Raw genomic sequence first — 23586 nt, 5'->3', positions numbered from 1 at the left:
AGAAGCATTAGAAGATTGAGGACCCCTCCAAAAACAACAGACAAAAGCTCAGTAGAAAATATGGTTAGGGTCCACCCAAATAATAGCTAACTAGTAGGAGAGGAGTTCAGTCCAGTTGCATACTTGGTGAACATCCAAAGAGAAATATTCCACAGTTCAAATTGTATCATTCAAAAATACCATTTCAGGTTTCTACATATACATGCTAAATTCTCTAGCAGTCTGTATTATATACATAAAGATTTATTTATTTATTATTTATTATTAGTTCAATTTATATGCCGCCCTTCTCCGAAGACTCAGGGCAGCTTACAATGCACTTATAGCAATAGCCTTCATTCTTTTATATATACCTGCTTATTAGGGCTTTTGCCCCCCCCCCCAAAGCGGTGTTCTTTTTTATACAAAGTCAGCTTATTTCCCCCACAATCTGGGTCCTCATTTTACCTACTTCGGAAGGATGGAAGGCTGAATCAACCTTGAGCCTGGTGAGATTTGAACTTGCAGTAATTGCAGGCAGCTGGCTGCTAAGTGCTACAGAACAGCACTTAGTCCGCTGCACCACCAAGGCTCTTCTAATTTAATATTTAAGATATTACATTGAACACACACACACACACTTACTTACCCCTCACCCATTATGGATAAGCCAAGAATTTTAGGTTTCAAAATACATCCCCGAAACAGTTCAGCTTATCCATTATATGTTATCTATCTGTCTGTCTCTGTCTACCATCCATCTATTTACCTGTCTGTCTATCCATCTAGATGACAATATCATGCTTGAATTTATGTCACCAATACAATATTCTATTTGTTTTCTTTTTCTTCTTCAGAGCAGTGCAGGTAGACCACATGTCATTCGGAGAACATTTGGATCAAATGCCTTCAGTCAGTTGGAAGATCTTGGTACGATGTAACTGTACTTTAATAAGAGTTGTTACTATAACTATATAGACTCCATAAATCTTTAAATAATTTAAATGGCACTTCTACCAGAGGAATTATTAGTATAGTTAACAGAAATTTATATAGTAGTATGTCATGATATAACAGAAAATACTCAGTTTCCATGTGGAATTAGATAATCAGTGTAATTACTGTTGCTAACAGCCACTTTTCTAGATACACAGTTCTTTGTGACAAGCTTATAGTTAGACTAATATAATTATTAGAAAGCTCTTTACTCCACCATATCATTGAAATTGTGTGGCCAACTTATAGTGAGTTGTCCTCTATACAATGAAATAAAATGAGCAAACTCCACATATATCAAACTGAGACTTAAAAATTCATAATTAAGACTGACACCATTTTTTTCTGTAAGAAAAAACACTATAAACAGCACATTTTCCAAATAATAACATATCTATTAGGGTACAGTATATATAAAACTGGCCTTATATTTTCCTTTGATAATGCCAGCTGCTCAATTGCTCCCAAATTGCAACTGTAATTTGTATACAACTTTCACAGTAATCCCTATGTTTACAATGAAATTCTTTTTGCAAGAAAGGAAATAGTTAACTTATCAACCCATAATCATCATATTACATGTTGCTGGTGACTGCTTTCACTGGAATATGCAGGATGTTTGAAATGAGAAGCGTTTTAAATTTGTTTTTTTCTAGAAGGCTGATTATATGCAGAACAAATACTATCAGAAGTAATCAGAGATAGGATTGACACTGTGAACAGTTTGAATAATAGTTTATCATCTCATCATTATCAACTCAGTCATTTGGAGACGAACTTTCATTTCGGTGAATACAGTTGAGGACTGAATGCTAAACTGGGTTTAAAGTAACTTGAACATGTTGGCTAAAATTAGCAGATCTAAAACAAAGGAAAGTTTTACCAATATAAGGGGAAAGGGCCAATATGTTTCATTAGATAAAGGTACAGATGCTATGTGATAAAATAGAAAATTCTTTGCTATCAATCTCTAGATACCGATTCCACATCTGATTGGTCCTTCCTGTCTGAGTTGCAGTGGCTAAGAAGAAGAAGAAGGGCTGTGAGTGTTACGACGTCAGTAATACTGCATCAAATCAAAAGATCTCTTTGCTTTTAAAAGACATGGGAAAACATGTGAAATGTAGTACTGTATTAGACCTCAGCTTTCATGCTGAAGTGATTTGTACTGCAGGAGATCATTTATTTCACCTCACATTTTTTTTCATTTCAAACAGCAAATTGGTGAAACTGACATAAGTATAAATCATTGAACAAACAGCAGGTACATAGGTAGGTAGGTAGTAGGTAAGTAGATAAAATTACTCAGTTACTCAACTGAGTAAAAAAGAGATCCTCTTATTGTTTATAGCAGTATTTAATTATATACACTTTAATAGGGGCAAAGGAAATCTATAGGAAAGATGGAAGGTGGGAAGTACCGTACCATGAATTATGTTGGAGAATGTCGACTGCTACAAGAGATAATTACATGTTTATGAAAACTGTTTTTAAAGATTAAATAGTATTAATTTTATTAATAGAAATATAAATTTTATATGTAGTCATCTACAATTAATTATTTTTCAAGATTGGGGATCTTGATCCCCAATTTGTGATTGAAATAGTTGAGCTAAGTAATAAAATGCTGCTGTTTGTGTGACATGGATTTAAATATCAACAAAAAATAAACCTTTTTGAAGAAAAATAATATTTAGAAACAATGATCTATTAACTGAAAATCAAATCTGAAAACACTGTCATTCAAAGAATGAATGGTTTGAATTCTTATGAATGCAAATAAATTGTTATGCACAGTCCATTTCTGCAACTGGTGAGAAGTTCAAGAGAATTTGGCTTTCTTTCCATCAGTAAGAGTGCCTACGTAGCATTTTGTGATATTCAGTTTATTTGCAAATATAGAGATACCTGTACTTCTGGTCAGAGATTCCAAAATCTATATGTGATTTTGAAAAAGAGACCCAGTATCACAAAGTACAATGGCAAAGAAAGAAAAAAGAAAAGAAAAGAAAAGAAAAAGGAAGAAAGAAAGAAAGAAAGAAAAAGAAAGAAAGAAAGAAAAAGAAAGAAAGAAAGAAAGAAAGAAAGAAAGAAAGAAAGAAAGAAAGAAAGAAAGAAAGAAAGAAAGAAGAAAGTTAATTAGTTTACAACTTGATCATATTCCCAACCCTCCTGGGAAGGCTACAGCCAATAAATTGCATATATTTTGTTAACTTTTGTGCAATATGGACTCTGAATGGCTCAGAGTGGAACAAATCAGAATTTAACACAAACTCAAACACTGTGATATTGGACAGTTATAAACATACAAACTATCTTCGAGACCGCCTGCTGCTACCGACGACCTCCCAGCGACCCGTGCGCTCCCACAGAGAGGGCCTCCTCAGGGTGCCATCAGCCAAACAATGTAGGCTGGTGACCCCCAGGGGGAGAGCCTTCTCTGTGGGGGCACCTACCCTCTGGAATCAGCTGCCCCCAGAGATAAGGAGAATCCAAGACCTCAGTGCCTTCCGCCGTGCCCTTAAAACCCACTTTTTCCAGCAAGCCGGGCTGGCTTAGGAAGAAATTTTTTAAATTTTTAAATGTTTAATTGGTTTGTGGTTTTTTTAAATTTTGGGCCAAATTTATATAGATTTTAATTGTTTTTAATATTTGTATTTCATGTTTTTAATTCTGGCTGTGCACCGCCCTGAGTCCTCAGGGAGAAGGGCGGTATATAAATTGAAAATAAATAAATAAATAAATAAATAAATAAATAAATAAATAAATAAAGAAAGAAAGAAAGAAAGAAAGAAAGAAAGAAAGAAAGAAAGAAAGAAAGAAAAAGAAATGGAAAACCATCATATCAAACCTGAAAATATGTTATTTACGTATTTATTTATTAATATTTATTAATCATATATCTCATCTTTATTTGACTAGAATTCAGAGTCATATACACTGAATTCCCAGGTTGTTTCTGATTAGATTCAATTATGTTTTGTTTCAGGAAATTAACTGCATCATATGCTTTCATATCACACCCTGTGACAATGTAAAACTTCACTTAAAAGTGAATTGATTAACTATTATCAGAAAAAGATTCACACAACACTAAAGATGCAAAACTATATCAGATTCTGTATGATACAACAATATGGGATAGCTGTGCTTGTCCCAGTCTTTGCTCATTGTGTAAGTTGTACATTATATAAGTTGACCCTTCTTGAACATACATGTGCAGTAATGACAAAACATATGAAGTTTCGCTGAGTCAGACCACTGAGTCTATTTAGTCAGTATCCAGAGAATTCTTCATCCTTCATAGCTATTCATTACCTGCCCCCGTAGAGGAAGTAGCTTTCATATGGGTTGCGGGGAGAGGTTATACTTTTTTCTAAAGTTGAAAACCCTTGCTGGGGTATCTGATAGCAATTCGCTTTTTGAAAGTATCTTTGTCATGCTCATTGGCCTTAATGAAATTCCCACCCGACAACATGGCAGGACTGATTTTAACCTATCATCTGAAGCAGTGGCAAAACCATTTAAAAATATAATTTTTATAATTAAAACGAGAAGTTGTAAAAAACAAAAAAAACCCAACTATATCTGTGACTAGAAAAATTGACTTTTGTATCCCCAAAGAATTTCCCCCCTCTTTTCATTTTGAAAAAGACTGAAAAAAGATTGAGTTAGATATCCCCCAGTTAAATTAATACAATATAATTTGTTCTTAGGCTTTGGTAAAACAGACTTAAGAACACAGTGCGAGTTATCACGACAAACAGTATAGCAACCTATTCTTTTTTAAATCTATTCTTTTTATAATTTACAGGCAGTGCGTGGCATCTTTGAAGAAATGAAATACTTGGAGCTCATGATTGTTAATGACTATAAAATGGTAAGTTGATTCTATTAGTTATTTCTATTCTTTTTCATAAAAGTTCATTGTGAAAAATGCATACACACTTAATGGTTGAATAAAGAATTAAGGAATGTGCAACAGGAAATTATTGAAATAAGACTACATTATGGGTATCATAACAGCCAGGCTTGTATTATTTGATGCCTCCATATCCAATGCTATTTCCAGAAGCTTTGTGGTCTAGGAAAGACCACAAAGTTGATTCATTTTGGTCCATTTATTTGTCTTTATCAAGGCTTGGTTCAACATTACATCTGTCATGCAATTAAAATTATGTGAGGGGGCTAGAAGGACCACAGTCATATTCTCTGCCTGCTCTATCCTATCCTACATGACTTGTCTCCATATCTATGAGGGTTTCAGGAGTTCAAAATGATTATACTCTTCATGCAAAGGCCAGCCCTACCGTTAATCAGGGTGATATCTCATGTGAAACCAATGCATATAGCAGAGATTCCCTGTCTTAATAGCTACTTCTCAAATGTCTAAAACTGCTGGTATTAAAGCAGTACTGAGTTGAGGTAATCTAAGTTGACACTGAGATATAAATCAGAAAGTGCCTGATTATTTTGTTTGCCAATTATTGTAGGCAAGAAACCTCATTTTCAGCCTCAGATTTCCATCTGCAATATGGTAATAATAGTACTGATAAAAAAATTCTGTCAGGATTGCTCCAGTGTCTTTCTATGAGGTCAGAAATTTAATGATATTTGTACATGATGTTGGAAATTCATCATGTTTATTTATAATCTGAGAGTACAATGTTTGGAGAGATCTGTTCTGGATTTTTTTTAACCCTTTTGTCCAAAGATTAATAAAATATATTTCCAGATGGGGAACTATTTTTTTCATTTGTTGTGTCCCAGTGATTTTGCATGGATTGTTTAGATCAGGGGTGTCAAACTTCTGGGCTGCCGGATGCATGACACGCTGACCACACTACCCCCATTTTAGCAAAGGAGAAAAAGTTGTGATATGTCACGTGACGACAACATGTCGTCATGAGTTTGACACTCCTAGTTTAGATAGTCAAGGAGTCAGGACTGACCCAAAGGCACTATATATATAAATAAGCTGATAATAAGTAATTAATGTTAACAGGCTTCATTTATAAGAAGAGTTTATTTATTTTTGTGAATAAAACTTTAATAGTAAACTTTCTGCAAGATAGCAGATATTTAGTTTTCTTGCAAATTTAAGACAACTAAGTACAGTCTTCTTCACAGAACATTTTGTACTTGAAATAAAAGATGCATTGAGTTAATGTGCCACAGAAGGCTTGCAATCAATAATTTTAATTATAAGGGGATGTTATTGTAAATTCATGTTTTATGCTATTGTTTATGCAATTGACCTTTATCAATACAATGCAAAAATGTTCAAAGAGAAATATTACTGGGGTTGTTTCTTTTTTTGGCTTTGCTAGGAAGCAATGAAGTATAATCAATGTTTCGATTGGATTATGACTTAACATTTTTCTTCTAGTTCAAAAAACATCGGTCATCCCATAGTAATACGAATAACTTTGCGAAATCGGTGGTAAATCTCGTGGATGCTGTAAGTATTGCCATAGTCAATAAAATTAATAATACTGTATTCAATTCAATAGGGAATGATAAACTGAAAAGGCAACCATTTGTCCCATAATTCTTTTTATAATAACAAAAACTGATTTACATCAATTGCAAACTTGTGGGTCTAAATCCCAATTTCTATATTACCCAAAGTTTGTAGAACTACAAAAAAATCTTTGAAAAGAATTCTTACTGTAGTGTAGCAAGGGGGGCAAATGGCATTGCCTAAGTCATGATGTCACCATGCAGTGGATATAAATTGCACAATTTGTATCATTTGTGTGATGTCTTGACGCATATGATGTAATCACAGCTTCAATGAGATGTCCACACATATGTACTAAAAAGAAACGAACCCTTGATCCTAGAAAGAAACATTCACTGTCCTCTGAGAATGCAGAGAAAAGAAATCCATGATTTCTTTTATTATTTTAAAATTATTTTCTTTGAGTTTTACAGAAGGTATTCTTTCCTTTGGGAGGTTATAGAATCACAGTTTCCTGTTTGTTTTGTTTGTTTTGTTTTATTAAATTTGTATACCGCCCTACTCCCGAAGGACTCAGGGCGGTGAACAGGCACAGAATAAAATACAGAAATACAAAAGTTAGAAACAATTTAAAACCAAATTAAATAATTTAACCCAAGACAATTAAAATCCCAATAATTTAAAACAAATTAAAACTTCAGTTTAAAAATTTAAAAGAAAGGGGAGAAAAAATTAGGCCAGGCCGGCTTGCTGGAATAGGAGGGTTTTAAGAGCACGGCGGAAAGTGCGCAGATCCGGGATCCTCCGTATCTCTGGGGGGAGCTCGTTCCAGATAGTGGGTGCCCCCACAGAGAAGGCCCTTCCCCTGGGGGCCGCCAGTCGACACTGCTTGACTGACGGCACCCGGAGGAGCCCCTCTCTATGAGAGCGTACCGGCCGGTGGGAGGCTGTTTGTGGTAGTAGGTGGTCCCATAAATAACCAGGTCCTAAGCCATGAAGCTCTCTAAAGGTGGTAACCAAAACCTTGAAGCGCACCTGGAAGACCACCGGGAGCCAGTGCAGCTCGCGCAGGAGAGGTGTCACACGGGAGCGCCATGTTGCTCCTATAACCACCCACGCGGCCACACTCTGCGCCAGTTGGAGCCTCCGGGTGCTCCTCAAGGGGAGCCCCATGTAGAGAGCATTACAATAGTCCAGGCGGGAGGTGACGAGGGTATGAGTGACTGTGTGTAGGGAGTCCCGATCCAGAAAGGGACGCAACTGGCGAATCAGGCGAACCTGATGAAAAATCCTCCTGGTCACGGCCGTCAAGTGCTCTTCTAAAGACAGCCGTGAATCCAGGAGGACGCCCAAGTTACGAGCCCACTCCGTGGGGGGAGGGCAGCGATTCGCCCCCTGTAATGCTATCCTGTGTAGCACCTTGCACTTGAAAGCTGCCAGTGCTGAAAATGAATAAATAAATCTTTAAAAAGGAAAAGACAGAATGCCAAGAATAGACCCTATCAATGAACTCTTTGAAAAACCGCCTTACAGTGCAGGCAGCTATAGATGCCACTTCCACACAAGCTTTCTTTAGAGCTTGATAAATGCAGTGTATTGAATAAGCCGTCTCACAATGCTAGATATTTTTCTTCCAGTGTAACAAACACTTCAGTTTTTTGTGCAGATAAAGACTATCTAGATAAAAAAAATAGAATTATTTTGTGAACGTCCATGGTGCCCATTCTAGTCCTGTTATGAAATGAGCCTGACAGAATGAAGATAGGGACAATTCTTTGAAAAAAAACGAAACCAAGGGTTATTTGTTTAAACAGAAAATGTATCTGTGATGTTACCTTGTTGTGCAAAATACACAACTGGATCACAGGATATACTTACCTACCTACCTAATGAAGATTATGATTGCTAGAGATACAGTTTGAAGAATGAGTGATTTTATTGAAGAGGTATTCATGAATTCAAGCAGAAAAAAACAAGAGTTCTGAGCTTTCAGTTAAAGATGTTTGCTGTAATAACGAATTGTTGTTGTTCTGCTCACTTCAGGCACCCAGATTCAGAATTATTAAATTTGAAGTGTATGTTCTTATAATTAAAACAAAAACAAAATCTCACAATCATGAGGTCTGTCCATTCTCAACTGTTTTTATGATTTCCTGCCACAAACTATATAGTAAATATTACATACTCATATACTGATAATTATGCAGTCTTTTGTAGTATTGACATTACTGTAAATTTAATGGAGTATTGATTATTAGGGAAGTATATTATCTAATTATATTCCAATGTTTCTCTCCTACTTTACCCTGTTTGTCTTTCCACTGATTGATTGGCTAACTGTGCATGTTTGACCCAGTGTTCCACTCCTGTGCTTGTCCTGTCTCTCCCCACAGATTTACAAGGAGCAACTAAACACCAGAGTTGTTCTAGTTGCTGTTGAAACCTGGTCAGACAGAGATCGTATTCATGTCCACTCAGACCCACGGCAGATGCTTCATGATTTTTCCCGATATCGACAGAACTTCATCAAGCAACATGCTGATGCTGTACATCTCCTCTCGTATGTAAAAAGAGGCGAGATGGTCTGGTCCACTGTTCTTCTTAAGAGACTTAAGGATCTGTAGTCATTTCATCCTCAGGTGTTATTAAATATAGCACCTCTTGACTCACCCAATGAATTACGAGGATTAGCCAAAATCCTTTTAGAGCCAAAATTAAAACTGCTTTTCACAGAGTCCAAGAATTATTTCTATATAGTACAGGGATATATCTTATTCAGAAAGATGTTATCTCAGTTAGGAAACCTTTTTCTGGGTAAGATATTTTCCTTACCCAGAAAATATCTTATATTCTCTCACTTTTACATTTTTACTCATTTATTTCTTCCTATAACATCTTCTAAAATTGGAAATAAATTAATTAACCCTAGCCAGTTTGGTGTAGTCATTAAGGTGCTGGCCTAGAAACTAGTAGACTATGAGTTCTAGTCTCACCTTGGGCACAAAAACTAGCTGGGTGATTTGGGGCCAATTATTCTCTCAGCCCAACTCACCTCATAGGATTGTTGTTATGGGGAAAATGGGAGGAAGGAAGAATATTGGGTATGTTCATCACCTTGAGTTATTTATAAATATTGTAAAGGCAAGATAAAAAACAACACAAGGTCACTTGACATAGAATTACTATGAGTATCCAATATATCTGAGAATATTCTGCTTCAGTGGCATTAAAGAAACTGAATAAAAGAAGCCCATGTTCTCATAATTTATATTCTATTTCATTTGAAGATAATGATATTAATATTATTTTTTTATCTGTCTTTTTCTCAAGGAATGTGACATTTCATTATAAAAGAAGTAGCCTAAGCTATTTTGGAGGAATTTGTTCGGTGGCTAGAGGGGTTGGAGTAAATGAGGTAATAGTTCTGTTTTGAAGAAATGTATTTATTTATCCAATTCATAAAGTCTCATGAGTATATAAGAAGTACTTGATTATTGACCACTCATTCAGCAACTATTCAAAGTTGCAAAGACATTGAAGCACAGTGGAAGCTGGCAGGAATTCAGAAATCACTTCCAATGCATTTTACCTGCCTGTGGTCATTCTGTTCATTGGTTTAGATAAGAACATATCTCTGAGATGACCCAATAGGTCATGGATCATCAGTAAATAAATAAATATAATGTCTTTGGAGATTCTCAGTCATCCAGGTCATGACTGTCCTAAAGGTGCTTTTTTAAAAAGGCAAATGGACTTTCTCTCCTAGGATGTTCTTGGATGAGAAGCGAAACATCTTCATGGAAAAAACAAAGTCCAGTTGCCTTTTGAAAAAAGCATCTTTAGGACAAATAAATATAAAATACTTTTTTTCCCCACTATATTGTCCTTTGTTGGCCTGTTTTTTTGTTTTCTTTCTTTTCGGTTATTATATTTATACTTTTTTGTTTATATTTGATGCCTCATCTGCTCTTTCTATCCTTCAAATACTTGAAATCCTTATTTCTATCCTTCAAATACTGTGAAATCCTTATTTCACAGAGTAAGCCTATTTCTAATAGCAGTATGGGAAGGCCAATTCTGGGAGGTTATTCTCCAAGTTAATTCTATTTCTTCTCACTTCTCAGGACAAAGTTCATTTATGATGGTTTAAATTCTAGAAAAACGTGCATTTGTTGTATACTAACAGAATCAGTGTTGCATGTACTTAGAAATAAACTCGATTAAATTAGTAAGATATTTCCACAGAAATGTTAGTATCTAGCTTAAGTTATATACAAAAGAATATAATGTTTATTTATGGTCACTGACCAGAATTGCAAACAGAAACATTAAAAATAAAGTAAAAGAAAACAAGATAAAAATGTCTACAACATTTTGTGATGGAAGCTTTATGTTAAATTTATAATAATCTGCATTTATCTTTTTTTTTTCACCCTAATTTAATTGAGGTTGATATTTTTTCCTAATAGTATGGGCTTTCCTGGGCAATAGCACAAGAATTGTCCCAAAGCTTGGCTCAGAATCTAGGAATACAGTGGGAGCCGGCATCCAGAAAACCAAGTATGTGCTAAGTCTCCTGGTATCAAACTAAATGTTTGTATAGTTTTATATTCTCTAAATAGAGCTAACTATTTTGTTGTCTAAGAATCTTTTAAGTCAATTCAAGCAATTAGATTTCTCTGCCCATGTAACATTTTTGGTCATGCATGCTCATGGAAACAATTTACCTATTTAGTCACTAGAAGTCAAAAATAATTTGATGGTACATAATCACTTAATCAATCATGCATGTCTATGTATACACACACACACACACACACACACACACACACACACACACACATATCTATAGTGTCTTAACTTTTTCTTTGTTGGGAAGAGATTAGTTTACTCATTGCAGTCTTTCAGATGTGAATATGGAATTCCTTTATGCTTATAAGATATATTATTCAAAATGCAAAGATGTGAAGAGTGAAAATACTGTACTTACTGTATTTGTTCTCTACTGTGTATTTTGTTGTACATATTGGCAACTAATTTTATTCTTTTCCACCTCCTCCCTCCCTCCCTCCCTCTCTCTCTTTCGTTTATATCGTTTAAGAAGGGTGTGATTGTACAGAATCCTGGGGTGGATGCATCATGGAGGAAACAGGGTTTGTGGTGATAATTAATTCTTTTACACAGTTCAATTATTGTTTACATTTTGCTCAGGCCAAATTAAAAAAATAATGTAATTCATAAGAAGAAACACTTATTCATCTTATTGTTTTCTGTTACCATAGAGGGGGAAAATTATTTCAATCAATTTTTTAAAAACCTATACAAAAAAAACCCTATGCATGTGAATTTATTTTACAAATAATTGTTTTTTTTAAAAAGTCAGATAATTTTTGACTTTAAAGTCTTGCCTGTTTTTCTTATTTTTCTTATCTTTTCATGACAAGAAATTAGAGAAGGTCATAAGAAATGTGTATAATTTTAAAAGTAAATAAAACAAGTTTAAATCAGAAACAGTGTCAGATTACATAACTTGTTTTTCCTTACTTGGTTATTGTAGTGAATAACGCCTTATGCTACCATTTGTCTCTCTGTGATATCAACCACACTACAGTGTCAAGTTGTATTCAAGTTCAATTGAATATTGATTTGTTTGATGAAAATTTCTAAATGTTCACTTGTGTATTTCTCTATTCTGATTTGTATAAACACAATTGAAAAAGAAATGATAATTAGAACTTGAAAGTAAGCTTCAATAAATTCCTCAATTCCTCAATAATGGAGCTTCAGTAATAGATAAAAGCAATTACAATAAAAATGGGGGGGGGGTGTAAGATTACTTTTCAAATCACAGACACCAAATTTTCTGTGACTTTTTTAAAGAGCTCAGTGAAAGAGCTTTGTTTAAAATAGCTAAGGCCAATTTAAAAACTTGGAGGAGAAAAGTCATAGGTAGGGATCACTATTAAAATTTTATTATTTATGGAGGTACAGATTTGGTCTTTCCAGATAGGACATTGATCATTACAAGAAGCATTTTAAACTTATCCTTGAAATAAACTGAGAACAAAATAAAATGACATTTAATTGATAAAACATCATTGCTCAGTTGTTTCTATAAATTTCATGATGGCTGAATTCTATAGAAAACAGTATTTCCAAAATATCTTCAAAGTCAGTCCAAAATACAGAATATTTCAGTTGTAGTTTGCCAGCTTGCACAGAAAGATATAGACAATTTAATTGTTTTTCAAAGTGTCAAAACAAAACTCTAAATAAAGATTACAAATATTTATGTTTGGTCAAAAAAGCATCTTTTCAGATAGGGAGTGAGAAGCTTAATCCGGTTTGACTAAACATAGTGTCCCTGTTTGTCTGAAATGGAATACTATCCAAAACCTATGTAAAATATGAAAAGGCTACTTTAAAATTTTGAATTGAACTATTAATATCTGCTGCAAAAGTATACTGCTCTACTGATCTATTTGCTTTCCAAAAAAACATAGATATTTCTTTATGGCTGTGCTATGAACCATTTCTCTAATATTTTGCTGTTGTTTTGTTACAGTGTCTATCACCCCAGAAAATTCTCAAAGTGCAGCATTGCTGAATACAGAGATTTTTTACTCCGAGGAGGAGGTTTTTGTCTTTTCAACAGGCCTACAAAGGTGCACCCCTTATAATCTTTTATAAGGAAGGTAGCAAACTGGGTGATGGTACATTTTGAGTGGATTGGGAAGGAAATGGAGGAAAGAAAAGGGAGAAATGTCATATCTTATTGTATACTATAGGTATACTATACTATACTATAGGTACTATAGGTAGTCAACATATGGCCACAATTGGGATCAGAACTTCTGTTACTAACTTCTGGTCACATTAAATGAGTCACATCTGATTTTTGCTACAGTTGTTAAGCAAACTGTACTGTTGTTAAGCAAATCATTGCTTAGCGCATTGTAAGCCGCCCTGAGTCTCCGGAGAAGGGCGGCATATAAATCAAAATAAAAAAAAATAAAAAAAATCATGTCATCATTAAGTGAATCTGGTTGCCCCTATTGACTGCATATCAAAAGCTCCCTGGGAAAGTCGCTAATGGCAATTATGTCACCCTGAAATGTTGCAACTATCATGAGTATATGTTTATTGTCAAGCACCCAATTTTGATCACATGACTATAAAGATGCTGCGATGGTTGTAAGTGCAAGGAAGCAATCATAAGTCACTTTCTTCAGTGCCATCATAACTCCAAACAGTCATTAAATAAATGGTTATAAGTCAAAGACTACTGTACCATTCCTGCTCTAACTTACACCTAGGTTTAGCATAATAACAGAAAAAAAATAAATAATAAATTTCGTTTGTATTTCAACTTAGTTTAGGACCTTCAAGTGGTTTCTTCCTCACCGCAGGATTTTAACCTCACAACAAAACTGTGGTGAGACCCACAATTGAGTGGGAATTTGACTCTGTGTGATCAACTTCATCTGTGATGATAGAATACAATGAAAGCTAATATGTATCTATGATTGACAAATGTGTTAACCCTGGTCAAGATCATTACATGGTTTGTGATTTTTGTTTGCACAATGTTTATGTATAATATGGACACTATAGCTTGTTCAAAAGCTCTAGGTTTTTTTTAGCTAAATGTTATGCATTGTAAGGATGTAAGAGTAACATACAGTATAAATATCATCCTTTAATCCTTTAACCTAAAGGATGAGGAATAATTGCTATCTCTTGTACTGTCCAAACTCCATGCCCATATTCTCTTTTTTGTTTGACTGTCATAATGCTCCTTTTGTGAGTGGGCAAATATTTCCCTGTGGGAACTATAAAGCTCTCAGAATTGCAAACTGGCCTACTGGTATAGATTTTGAATTAATGTTAGTGTGATAGAATTCAGACTTAACATTTCTAGCTAAAAAGAACAATCATGAGAGGGATGATTAAAATCTCAGCCTCACAAAATCTGCTGTTATTCACCTTTGTTCTAATCTGTGTATTAAGATTAGTATCATTTAGGGATGAGCTGTCTCTCAATTCAGTCAAATTCACAGTCTTTTGTAAGTGCAAATAATACAAGGTATAGAGCAGTGATGACTAACCTTTTCCGGACCAAGTGCCCAAAGCGTGTGCCCGAACTTCTAAAATGCAATGCCCCACGGCCCCGTGCATGCGCCCCACCACCCATGCTCACCCCCTGGACATGTGCACACGGCTCCCCTCATGTGTCCTGCCCCCCTGCATGCATGGCAGACCAGCTGGCTGGCGGGAGGGTGCGCGCACATGCACAGTGGAGCTGAACTGGGGTGACGGCTTGTGTGCCATCAGAGAGGGCGCTGCGTGCCACCTCTGGCATGCGTGCCATAGGTTCGCCATCAGAGGTGTAGAGGAAGAATATTGCCCTGGTAGCCTTATGTGTTACATATTCTCACTTATCAGAGAAATTTCACTTTGTAACAGATATAAAACTGAACCAACCCTGCAATTATATCTAGGAAGTAAGAGGGTTTTCAGGAGTTAAGCTTTATTCCCAAAGCACAAGATATCTTTGCTTTGGGTTCAAGAGCATTCACTGAACATACTTAACCTTCAATACTCTCATCTTTGAGAAACCACTTAAACTAAAAACTTCCTCTTTCAGCAGGTGCTTTAAACTTTTAGAGGCATTCCTACTTCAGCATTCCTATTTTTATCACATGAAAGTACTCCTGGCTTTGGTAAATTGCAGGAAAGAGGAAAAAAATGGCTATTCAGATTGGATATCAGTGCTATTTATTCAATAAATTAGATACAGTAAGGAAAAGAATGACAGAAGTAACTGGACCACATTCCTAACTCCTTTTAAGATAGATATTACTATTTTTACTCAACATCTAGTTGGATGTCCAATCCATCCAAAGAACAGAAAATGGTAGAGCCAGATAAATATAGCGAGAGGAGTAAGTTCCAGTTCCTCTGAAGTTTTGCTCTAAATTAAATTAAATTATTCCTGAGAAAAACCTCTAGCAGAAATCTGATATTCATTTTTAATAATCAGCTTCAGAACAGTAATGCATAAGTATTCAGCACTTAAATACCGTGTTTCCCCAGACCCTGTCTTATATTTTTTTGAACCCCGAAAAAAGCGTTTGGCCTTATTTTCAGGGAGGTCTTATATTTTGGGGCACGTTGAGCAAGAAGGGGATCCTCTTGCCCTCTTACCTGATTTCCAGCTCTGTCTCCCTAACCCTTACCAGAAGAAATGGCAGGGACCGGCTGCACATGCGTTTAAATATTTTTGGGGAGGGTTTATTTTTTGGGGGGTATTTAGTGCATGCGCTCAAAAGCCCGATTGGGCTTATTATCAGGAGATGTCTTATTTTCAGGGAAACTGTATATACCTGAATCTTTTAATGGTAGTTAGATCATAACATTTTTTCTTAAATGTGTGGTTTTTTTCAGTTGTTTGATGCCACTGAATGTGGAAATGGATATGTGGAACCAGGTGAAGACTGTGACTGTGGTATCCAAATGGTACTATTTTCATCTTAAAATGAAAGCTTAAAAGTATATAATTACTGATAAGGTGCTGTTCATTTTCATGCGGCGTAAAATAATAAAGAAGGAAATGATGGAAGAGGTTTTTGACTTCTTCTATTCCTGCACCCACTCCCTTTGAGATCATCTGAGCAGGAGTGGAAATCATCAGAACTCTTGTTTGGAGAGTTCTCTTTTGCTTGGTATAAGGCTGAGCAGAATGTTAATTCTAATTTTCATACTTTCTTACTTTGCATTTCTTTCCTAATTAATCAGAGCTATGTTTCTGATCCTTACTTAGCTTATATACATAAATATTTTAACTTAGTGGCATGTTCCAATATTAAAATAATAATCTTGCAGTCTGGGCTGAGGGGATTCTGAAATCCCCTTCAGAAAAACAATTAGTATTTTAAATGTTATTTATTATATTATTTTGATTCAACATTCTATAATATATTTGGTACATAACATAACTTATACTAGGTGGCTGTTGATATGATATTACAAGTAGTCCTCAATTTACAACCACAATTGAGCCCAAAATGTCTGTTGCTAAGTGAGACATTTGTTAACTGAGTTTTGTCCCACTTTATGACCTTTTTTGCCACAGTTGTTAAGTGAATCGTTGCAGTTGTTAGATTAGTAACATGATTGTTAATAGAACTTGGCTTCCCCATTGACTTTGCTTGTCAGAAAGTCACAAAAGGTGGTCACATGACCCCAGGACACTGCAACCATCATAAATATGAGTCAGTTCCCAAGCATCTGAATTTTGATCATGTTACTATGGGGATGCTGCAGTGGTGATAAGTGTGAAAAACGGTTATAAATAATTTTTTTTGTGCCATTGTAACTTCGAATGGTCACTAAACAAACTGTTGGAAGTCAAGGACTACCTATATTCAGTACAGGGATATTATCAATTTCAACCTCTGAGAAATATGTTAGATTGTGTCAAGGTACAATTCTAATAAATCAATACATTTTAATACGGAAACATGTCACTGATTTTGCAAATGTGTACCTATAAGCAAGGAATCATGTATGCAAATGTAGACATCTATCCATGGACAGTGCTTTCTATACTGTTTTTCCACTGTAGCCACTGGTGCAATTTCAGACTTGAAATTGGAGGATCTTCTACCACTTGACAATATACTCTAAAAGTGCACTGTAAGATCCTAGGGAAAGGACTCACCCCTTCTCCATTTTGCACATAAAGTTCAGTCAGCAGAAGTGAATCACTGAATTTTTGTGTTCAGCTTTTATCATTATTATTTATAATTAATATGTTACTGTCCAAAAAAAGTTTGGAAACATATTGGCTCTTGGATCGGCTGATCAATATTGATTTGGCAAATTCAAATAATATTCCCAATCTCTTGTCATTTGGGACTGAAAAGGTCCATTTTTTGTTTTCGTTCTCGTTGCCATATATTTTGACGGCCAGGATGGTCTACTGAGTGGTCTGGCTGCCAGCAGTTGCTAATTTGTTTAATTCACGTTGTGGTGTTATCAAGGGTGCACCACAAGGAGGCGAACTAGCTTCACACCCCACATCAAACTGTAGATCACATCATGACTGGCTGTAAGCTGAGGACATATACCAGTATCTGGTTTTTTTTTTAAAATTTAAACCATGTTGCGCTTAAATGGTTAGATAGCCTAGACATTGGCATTTGAACATTAGACACATATTTTATTGTGTTTTACTAATCTAGGTGAAATGTTAATATATGTTATAGTCCATGTATGGTATGCCGTATGCCAAATAAATAAATAATAATTAATATACTGTATATTTTTTTAGGACTGCCATGCAGAGTGCTGTAAAAAATGTTCCCTTTCTAATGGAGCTCATTGCAGTGATGGTCCATGTTGTAATGAAACCTGCCTTGTAAGTTATTTTAATTGCATCTTTACTAAGTGGCACTGAATTAGAAAATGTAATTACATAAGATAAAAATAAAAAACACAGATCTACTATTAGGAACAAAGGGCAGAGAGGTATCACAACTTAACTCTGTCCATTGAAAATCATATCATTCCTCCTCCCTCCCCCCACCCCCGGTTGCTTTCCTCCCAGAGAATGAAAATGATACTTACATATGATTTTTTCACCCAATAACAGGCTAAGATTTTTATTAAAAAGTCTTAGATGCTTGGTTGTTCCTTGGCTGTTTTTTAACTGAAGATCTTTTGACTTTCAGTTTTTTCCACGAGGCTTTGAGTGTCGCTATGCAGTGAATGAATGTGATATTACAGAAATCTGTACTGGTGATTCCGGCCAGGTAATGACATAATGTATTTTGAATATGTTACATATTATCAGTCAGGTGATCTCCTTCCTTCTCACTTGTGTAACAATACTAAACGTATTTCACCTAGGACCAAAATTTGATTTTGAGAAAGGTAGAAAAAATTTACTTTCTATGGAAGGAACATAAGACCATTACATGGAAGAAGGGGGTGTTTTTGCCTCTTCTTTTTTCTGCCCACTCCTCCAAAATTTGTTCCAGAAAGCTATGGCAGTAAGGGTTGCAGGAGGAAGCAGGAATAAGCAAAAATTGGTATAGTACAATGTAGACCTGTTTTGAGTAGAAAGAATCCTTCCATTTGTGGAAAAGCAATTTGGGATCTCAGCAAAGAGCTTTCATTCATTTGTTGATTTCAGTGTGTATATATATTGAGCTCTCTCTTTAAGAAAGGCTTTAAAACAATTAGAGTACAGTATTCTTCCATTTAACATATATACATTTCTCTTCGAATAAACACAATTATTCTATGGAGAATAGGCATGTGCTGTATCAGGCAATGTAATGTTCCTATTTTGATATTACATTTGTAGTTTAACTCACATTTAACAGAATTAAGCATTTTTAAAATGGACATCTCTTCCAGAAATTTAATCAAATTAAGTAATCATCTAAATACAGGAGCTATTATGTACATACTCATCATGTTTACATGACCAATCATCATTCAGATGTGCTGTCTGGACGGGAATAAAATATGATTAAAATGTATCAGTAGTAAAATGTGGCTTAATTAAAGACTATTTCTAACAAAATAAAACATAAGACAAAATCTTCAGATCTCAAATAAGATGTATAATTATTTAATAGGGCCAGGTTTCACTGAAAAAGTGATCAAAGAGTACCAGCAGGTGCCTTTTTAATTAGAGTCTTCCCTAGAGTGATATCTGTAAGTACGATCCTTGCTAGTAACTACCTATACAATTATATTTGCTAATGGCTTACAGAAAGGACCTCCAAAGTTATCTTAAGTAAGCTCTAGATAAGTTATGCAGAAGTCCTAAATTGGCTATTAATCTATTCAACACTGAAATAATTTGATCGAACTATTATTAGAACAACAGAATTTCCTGGGGTGGCTCTAAAGGCAGACCTGTGTAAACATAGTAGCCTAATCAGGAAGCAGTTACCAAAGCCAGGCTGTCTGAAAGATATGTTGATAAGAGCGCAGTGGTTAGAATGCAGAACTGCAGGCTAACTCTGCCCATAGCAGGAGTTCAATCCTGACCGGCTCAAGGTTGACTCAGCCTTCCATCCTTCCAAGATCGGTAAAATGAGGACCCAGATTGTTGGGGGCAATATGATGACTCTGTAAACTGCTTAGAGAGGGCTGTAAAGCACTATGGAGTGGTATAGGTAAATCTAAGTGCAATTGCTATAGCTATATATGAGCTAAAACTGAAAGAAAAACAACAACTGAAGCTACAATGGTACAAAATGGTACAATGGTAGCTACAAAAACATTTTTAAATCAAGAAACTTTTAGGTTATGAAACTCTCCTTGTTATGTCCATTACAGAAGGGTTTAACCCTGTTGGCTGATAAATCACCTACGGTACTACAGGATTTCAGAACTCTAAAGGCATTAGTGTGACCAAGCTCAGTTCAGAGTATCTGCACCTTTCCTGCTTTTGTTAGAAAACGAGCTTTAGTCAGATATCATCTGCTTTTTAGATAGCTGTCTATCAATATGTGTAGATGGGTCACCACCCAGCAAAACCCTATGTCTGTGATGGCGAACCTATGGCACGCGTGCCACAGATGGCACGCGGAGCCATATTAGTGGGCACACCAGCTCAGCTCTGGGGCGCATGCGTGTGCCGGCCAGCTGATTTTCGGGCCTTCTGGGCCCACCAGAAGTAGGGAAACAGGCTGTTTCCTGCCTCTGGAGGGCCTGGGGGGGTGGGGAAGGCCCGTTTTTCTTTCTTACCTGGCTCCAGATCCTCTCTGTGTATCTGGGAATGGTGAAAACAGCCTTTCCCACTCCCTTGGAGGCCCTACGGAGGCTCAAAGGGCCCATTTCCCCACTCCCGGTGGGACAGGAAGTGACGTTTTTTCCTGTCCCCAGCCTCCAGAGACTCCTAGAGAGGCTCCTACAGACTCCTAGAGAGGTTCTGGAGGCTGGGGACAGCAAAAAATGTCACTTCCTGTCCCACCGGGAGTTGGGAAATGGGCCCTTTCAGCCTCCATAGGGCCTCCAAGGCTGTTTTCGCCGTTCCCAGATACACAGAGAGGATCTGGAACCAGGTAAGAAAGAAAAATGGGCTTACCAGGCCATCATGTGCCAGGAGCGAGGGGGGAGGGGGTTGCGCACACATGCGCGTGGGCACGTGCGCGCGCGACCCTCCCCCGCCCCCCCCCCTCTCCTGGCACGCGATGGCAAAAAGGTTAGCCATCACTGCCCTATGTGAACAGAAAATGCAAGTAAATTCTAAGGGATAATTCCACTGTTTTTAAAGTAAAGAAATACTTTGCCTTTCAGTGCCCACCCAATCTTCATAAGCAAGATGGATTTGCTTGCGATTCAAATCAGGTAAGTTAAAACTGAGCCTGCATGAGCTTAGCCTATAAGTGTATATAAGGACAGTATTTTTGGAAGTTGCAATACTCTCAATTTCACTTCACAGGATGTCACTCAGGGATGCTCACAAAGAGTTATAGGAACAGGCTGGATGGCTGTTAAGGAAGGGATTTTTTTCCCCAAACTATCAGATATGTAAGACTAAATAAACAATTGTTCAGAAATTTTGGTTTAAAAATAAAGGGGGGGAGGGGAGAATAGGTAGCATCTGGAGCCATAAAACCTAGTGCCATCAGGCATCCAAAATGTGATATTTCCTCCTCCTCCTCCTTCCTCCTCCAAAGTTATGAGGTATATGCCTCATCGTCACTTTTTGTATATTATTGATGCCTGTTGTATGCTGCCATTGTTGTGCACCATTCTCAGAAAGGCTTCAGCATAGATCCTGCTTATGTTACTAATACTTTTTACACTATTACAGTATGTTTTTCCCCTTCTTGCTTGATGGGTAATACTATTCTTTGGATGTTGTCTTTTTCCTTTTTTGTTTTGATGGCTTATGCTGTTTTAATTGTTATTTGGTTATTAGCTACTTTAAACTTTAAAATGCTTTCTTTAAATATAGGAACTATTTAAGTAAATAGTAATGCAAATTTCATGATTCTAGTTTACTTTTGCCATTTCCTTGTGTAATTATTCTATCCAATATAATATTCACTAGGTACTGCATGTATTATTTCTTCTCAGCAGTTACTAGGATAATGCTCTAAGCTCTATGAAGTACAGCATAATGAAGTACATTATGCTGGAAATTCATTATGCTGGAAATTCTATTCTGCAACTTTTACCTTCTTTCAAATTCTACTTTGCAACTTGGGATGTATAGTTTCAGGCTCGAGGTCAAAAAGCAATGTAACTGCTTTTTGTTCACATATTCTAATGTCTCTTTATTAAAGAGAAAACACTCAAGTCTGCTATCTTGTCTGGAAGCAAAATATAAAGTTATACTAACATTTTATTAGCCTGGTGAAAAGAAAATGAATTCGAGCATCCTAGCTACCTCGTGTAAAACACATGTGTGGTCCCAAAAACTTCTTTTATTGCAATAGCTGTGAATTCACAGATGAGTCCCATATAGTTGTAAAGAGTGCTTCGGGATAAGGCTGAAAATCATCCACCTTTATCTCCCTTGACACGCTGCCAAAGACCTAATTGGCAAAGCCACACGGAGTTCAGAATCAAACAGAGCTGCAGACTTTAAACTGAACAGAATTAACAACGTTGCTTCCTGCAGAGGTCCACGTGCCTTTGCTCCTCTTTTAAGTGTTATGGGAGGGGGCAATAATCTCTAAACCCTACTCCTGAGTTGTCCCTTTTGTTTTAACTGTTCTTGCCTTCTGGCAGCTCTGTGCATGCGCGCACTGGGAACAGGCCCCCCCTGTTCCTCTGCGTCGCTGAGGTCCAACTCTGGAGGCTCCGGAGGCAGCACGTACCTCCCAGATGGCCCTTTCTCTGCCTCCGACACAGAGCCCTCATCCAAGCCTTCCCCAGACTCTAGGACTGGCCCGTGTTCCTCCCCAACTTCCTCACTGTCCGACTCTGCTGCTAGCTCTGCAGGCTGCCGGCAGGCCACAACACCTTGAAAGCAAAGCCAAGCAGTATTATTAGAATTTTTTTTTGCTCCCTGCTAGTAAAAAGGACAAAGTTCATGGCATTATCTGGCTTTTTATGGAGAAAGAAGAATGGTATGATGCTGACTACAATTTGTTCCTATTTAGGGACGTTGCTACAGTGGAGAGTGTAAGACAAGAGATAATCAATGCAAATACATCTGGGGCAATAGTAAGTTAATTTATACAAAAATATTTCTTAGCCTATTCTATCAGCCTTTTACTATGCCATGAATGAATTAAAAGATAATGCTGTATAAAAATAATTTGTAAGGGCCTTTAATGCACTTTTGTTTGGAATTTATATGTGCAGACTTAGTACTAATTCTCCCTACCCTATTTTGATATTTAAAAAGCTTCTCTCTCCCTCCCTCCCTCCCTCCCCTCTCTCTTTCTCTCGATATATGTGATTTATATTATCTTCTATTGTCTCTGGGTGTTCAAGCATTTTGGGGAACAGGCCTTATTCTCAGAAATCAATCAGGATCAATGTGATTTGGCTGTATCATGTTTGAAAATAGGGGTGTGTGAATCTAAATGAAGAACTGTGTTGCTCTGCAGAAATCTTCTACAAAGCTTTGGCAGAATCGGAGGATAAAATCTCTTCTCCCCCATAAAATATTGCCAAATAAGTCCCCTCTTAGCTGCAAATTAAAAAAATAATAATTGCAAACGTACAAGATTTACTAAAAAATTTTGTCCTTGACAAAAAGAAGTATCTTCCAGACCTTCTGATTGTATTAGGAAAATAACTCTATCTTTTTAGTTGTTTTTCCAACTTCCCTTGTTCTTAATAGTTAATATACAGTTTTTTTACAATCTTATATACCAGACACAAGCAGTAAATTTTTTATACACATGAAAACTGTTAGGGAAATCCTTTAAAAAGGAAATCATATAATACATACTACTGATATCTGGTTCTTTGTTTTTAATTTATTTAAATGTACAGTGAGCAATAAAACACTGAAAAGAAAAAGAAAAAATAGGGGGAAAAAACAAATTACAGAAAAGCAAAAACAAAACAAAAAATTTGGAAAAATATAGAAAATTCTTAGTGAGCGAGAGAGAACATTTTAAACATCCCTATTATGTTCATAGTGTGTTCATAGCTAA

General features: G+C 36.2%; 1 protein-coding gene across 1 annotated transcript in view; it reads left to right on the top strand.

Moving 5' to 3' along the window:
* Positions 1 to 23586, top strand: part of ADAM23 (ADAM metallopeptidase domain 23) — a 64502-nt gene that overhangs the window by 26692 nt on the left and 14224 nt on the right. The window contains exons 7-20 of the mRNA XM_070956796.1: positions 837 to 909; positions 1950 to 2017; positions 4790 to 4855; positions 6365 to 6436; positions 8833 to 8999; positions 9770 to 9854; positions 10909 to 10999; positions 11541 to 11592; positions 13005 to 13104; positions 15887 to 15958; positions 17775 to 17861; positions 18175 to 18255; positions 20762 to 20812; positions 22579 to 22642. Of these exons, the coding sequence (XP_070812897.1) occupies positions 837 to 909; positions 1950 to 2017; positions 4790 to 4855; positions 6365 to 6436; positions 8833 to 8999; positions 9770 to 9854; positions 10909 to 10999; positions 11541 to 11592; positions 13005 to 13104; positions 15887 to 15958; positions 17775 to 17861; positions 18175 to 18255; positions 20762 to 20812; positions 22579 to 22642 (1129 nt within the window). The remainder of the gene's footprint in view (positions 1 to 836; positions 910 to 1949; positions 2018 to 4789; positions 4856 to 6364; positions 6437 to 8832; positions 9000 to 9769; positions 9855 to 10908; positions 11000 to 11540; positions 11593 to 13004; positions 13105 to 15886; positions 15959 to 17774; positions 17862 to 18174; positions 18256 to 20761; positions 20813 to 22578; positions 22643 to 23586) is intronic.

The sequence above is a fragment of the Pituophis catenifer genome, unplaced genomic scaffold (assembly GCF_029215685.1).
Source record: "Pituophis catenifer annectens isolate HBS135680 unplaced genomic scaffold, rPitCat1.0.hap2 SCAF_1, whole genome shotgun sequence".
NCBI lineage: Eukaryota > Metazoa > Chordata > Lepidosauria > Squamata > Colubridae > Pituophis > Pituophis catenifer.
The sequence above is the reverse complement of the archived record's forward strand: the minus strand, read 5'-3'. Positions and strand labels throughout refer to the sequence as shown.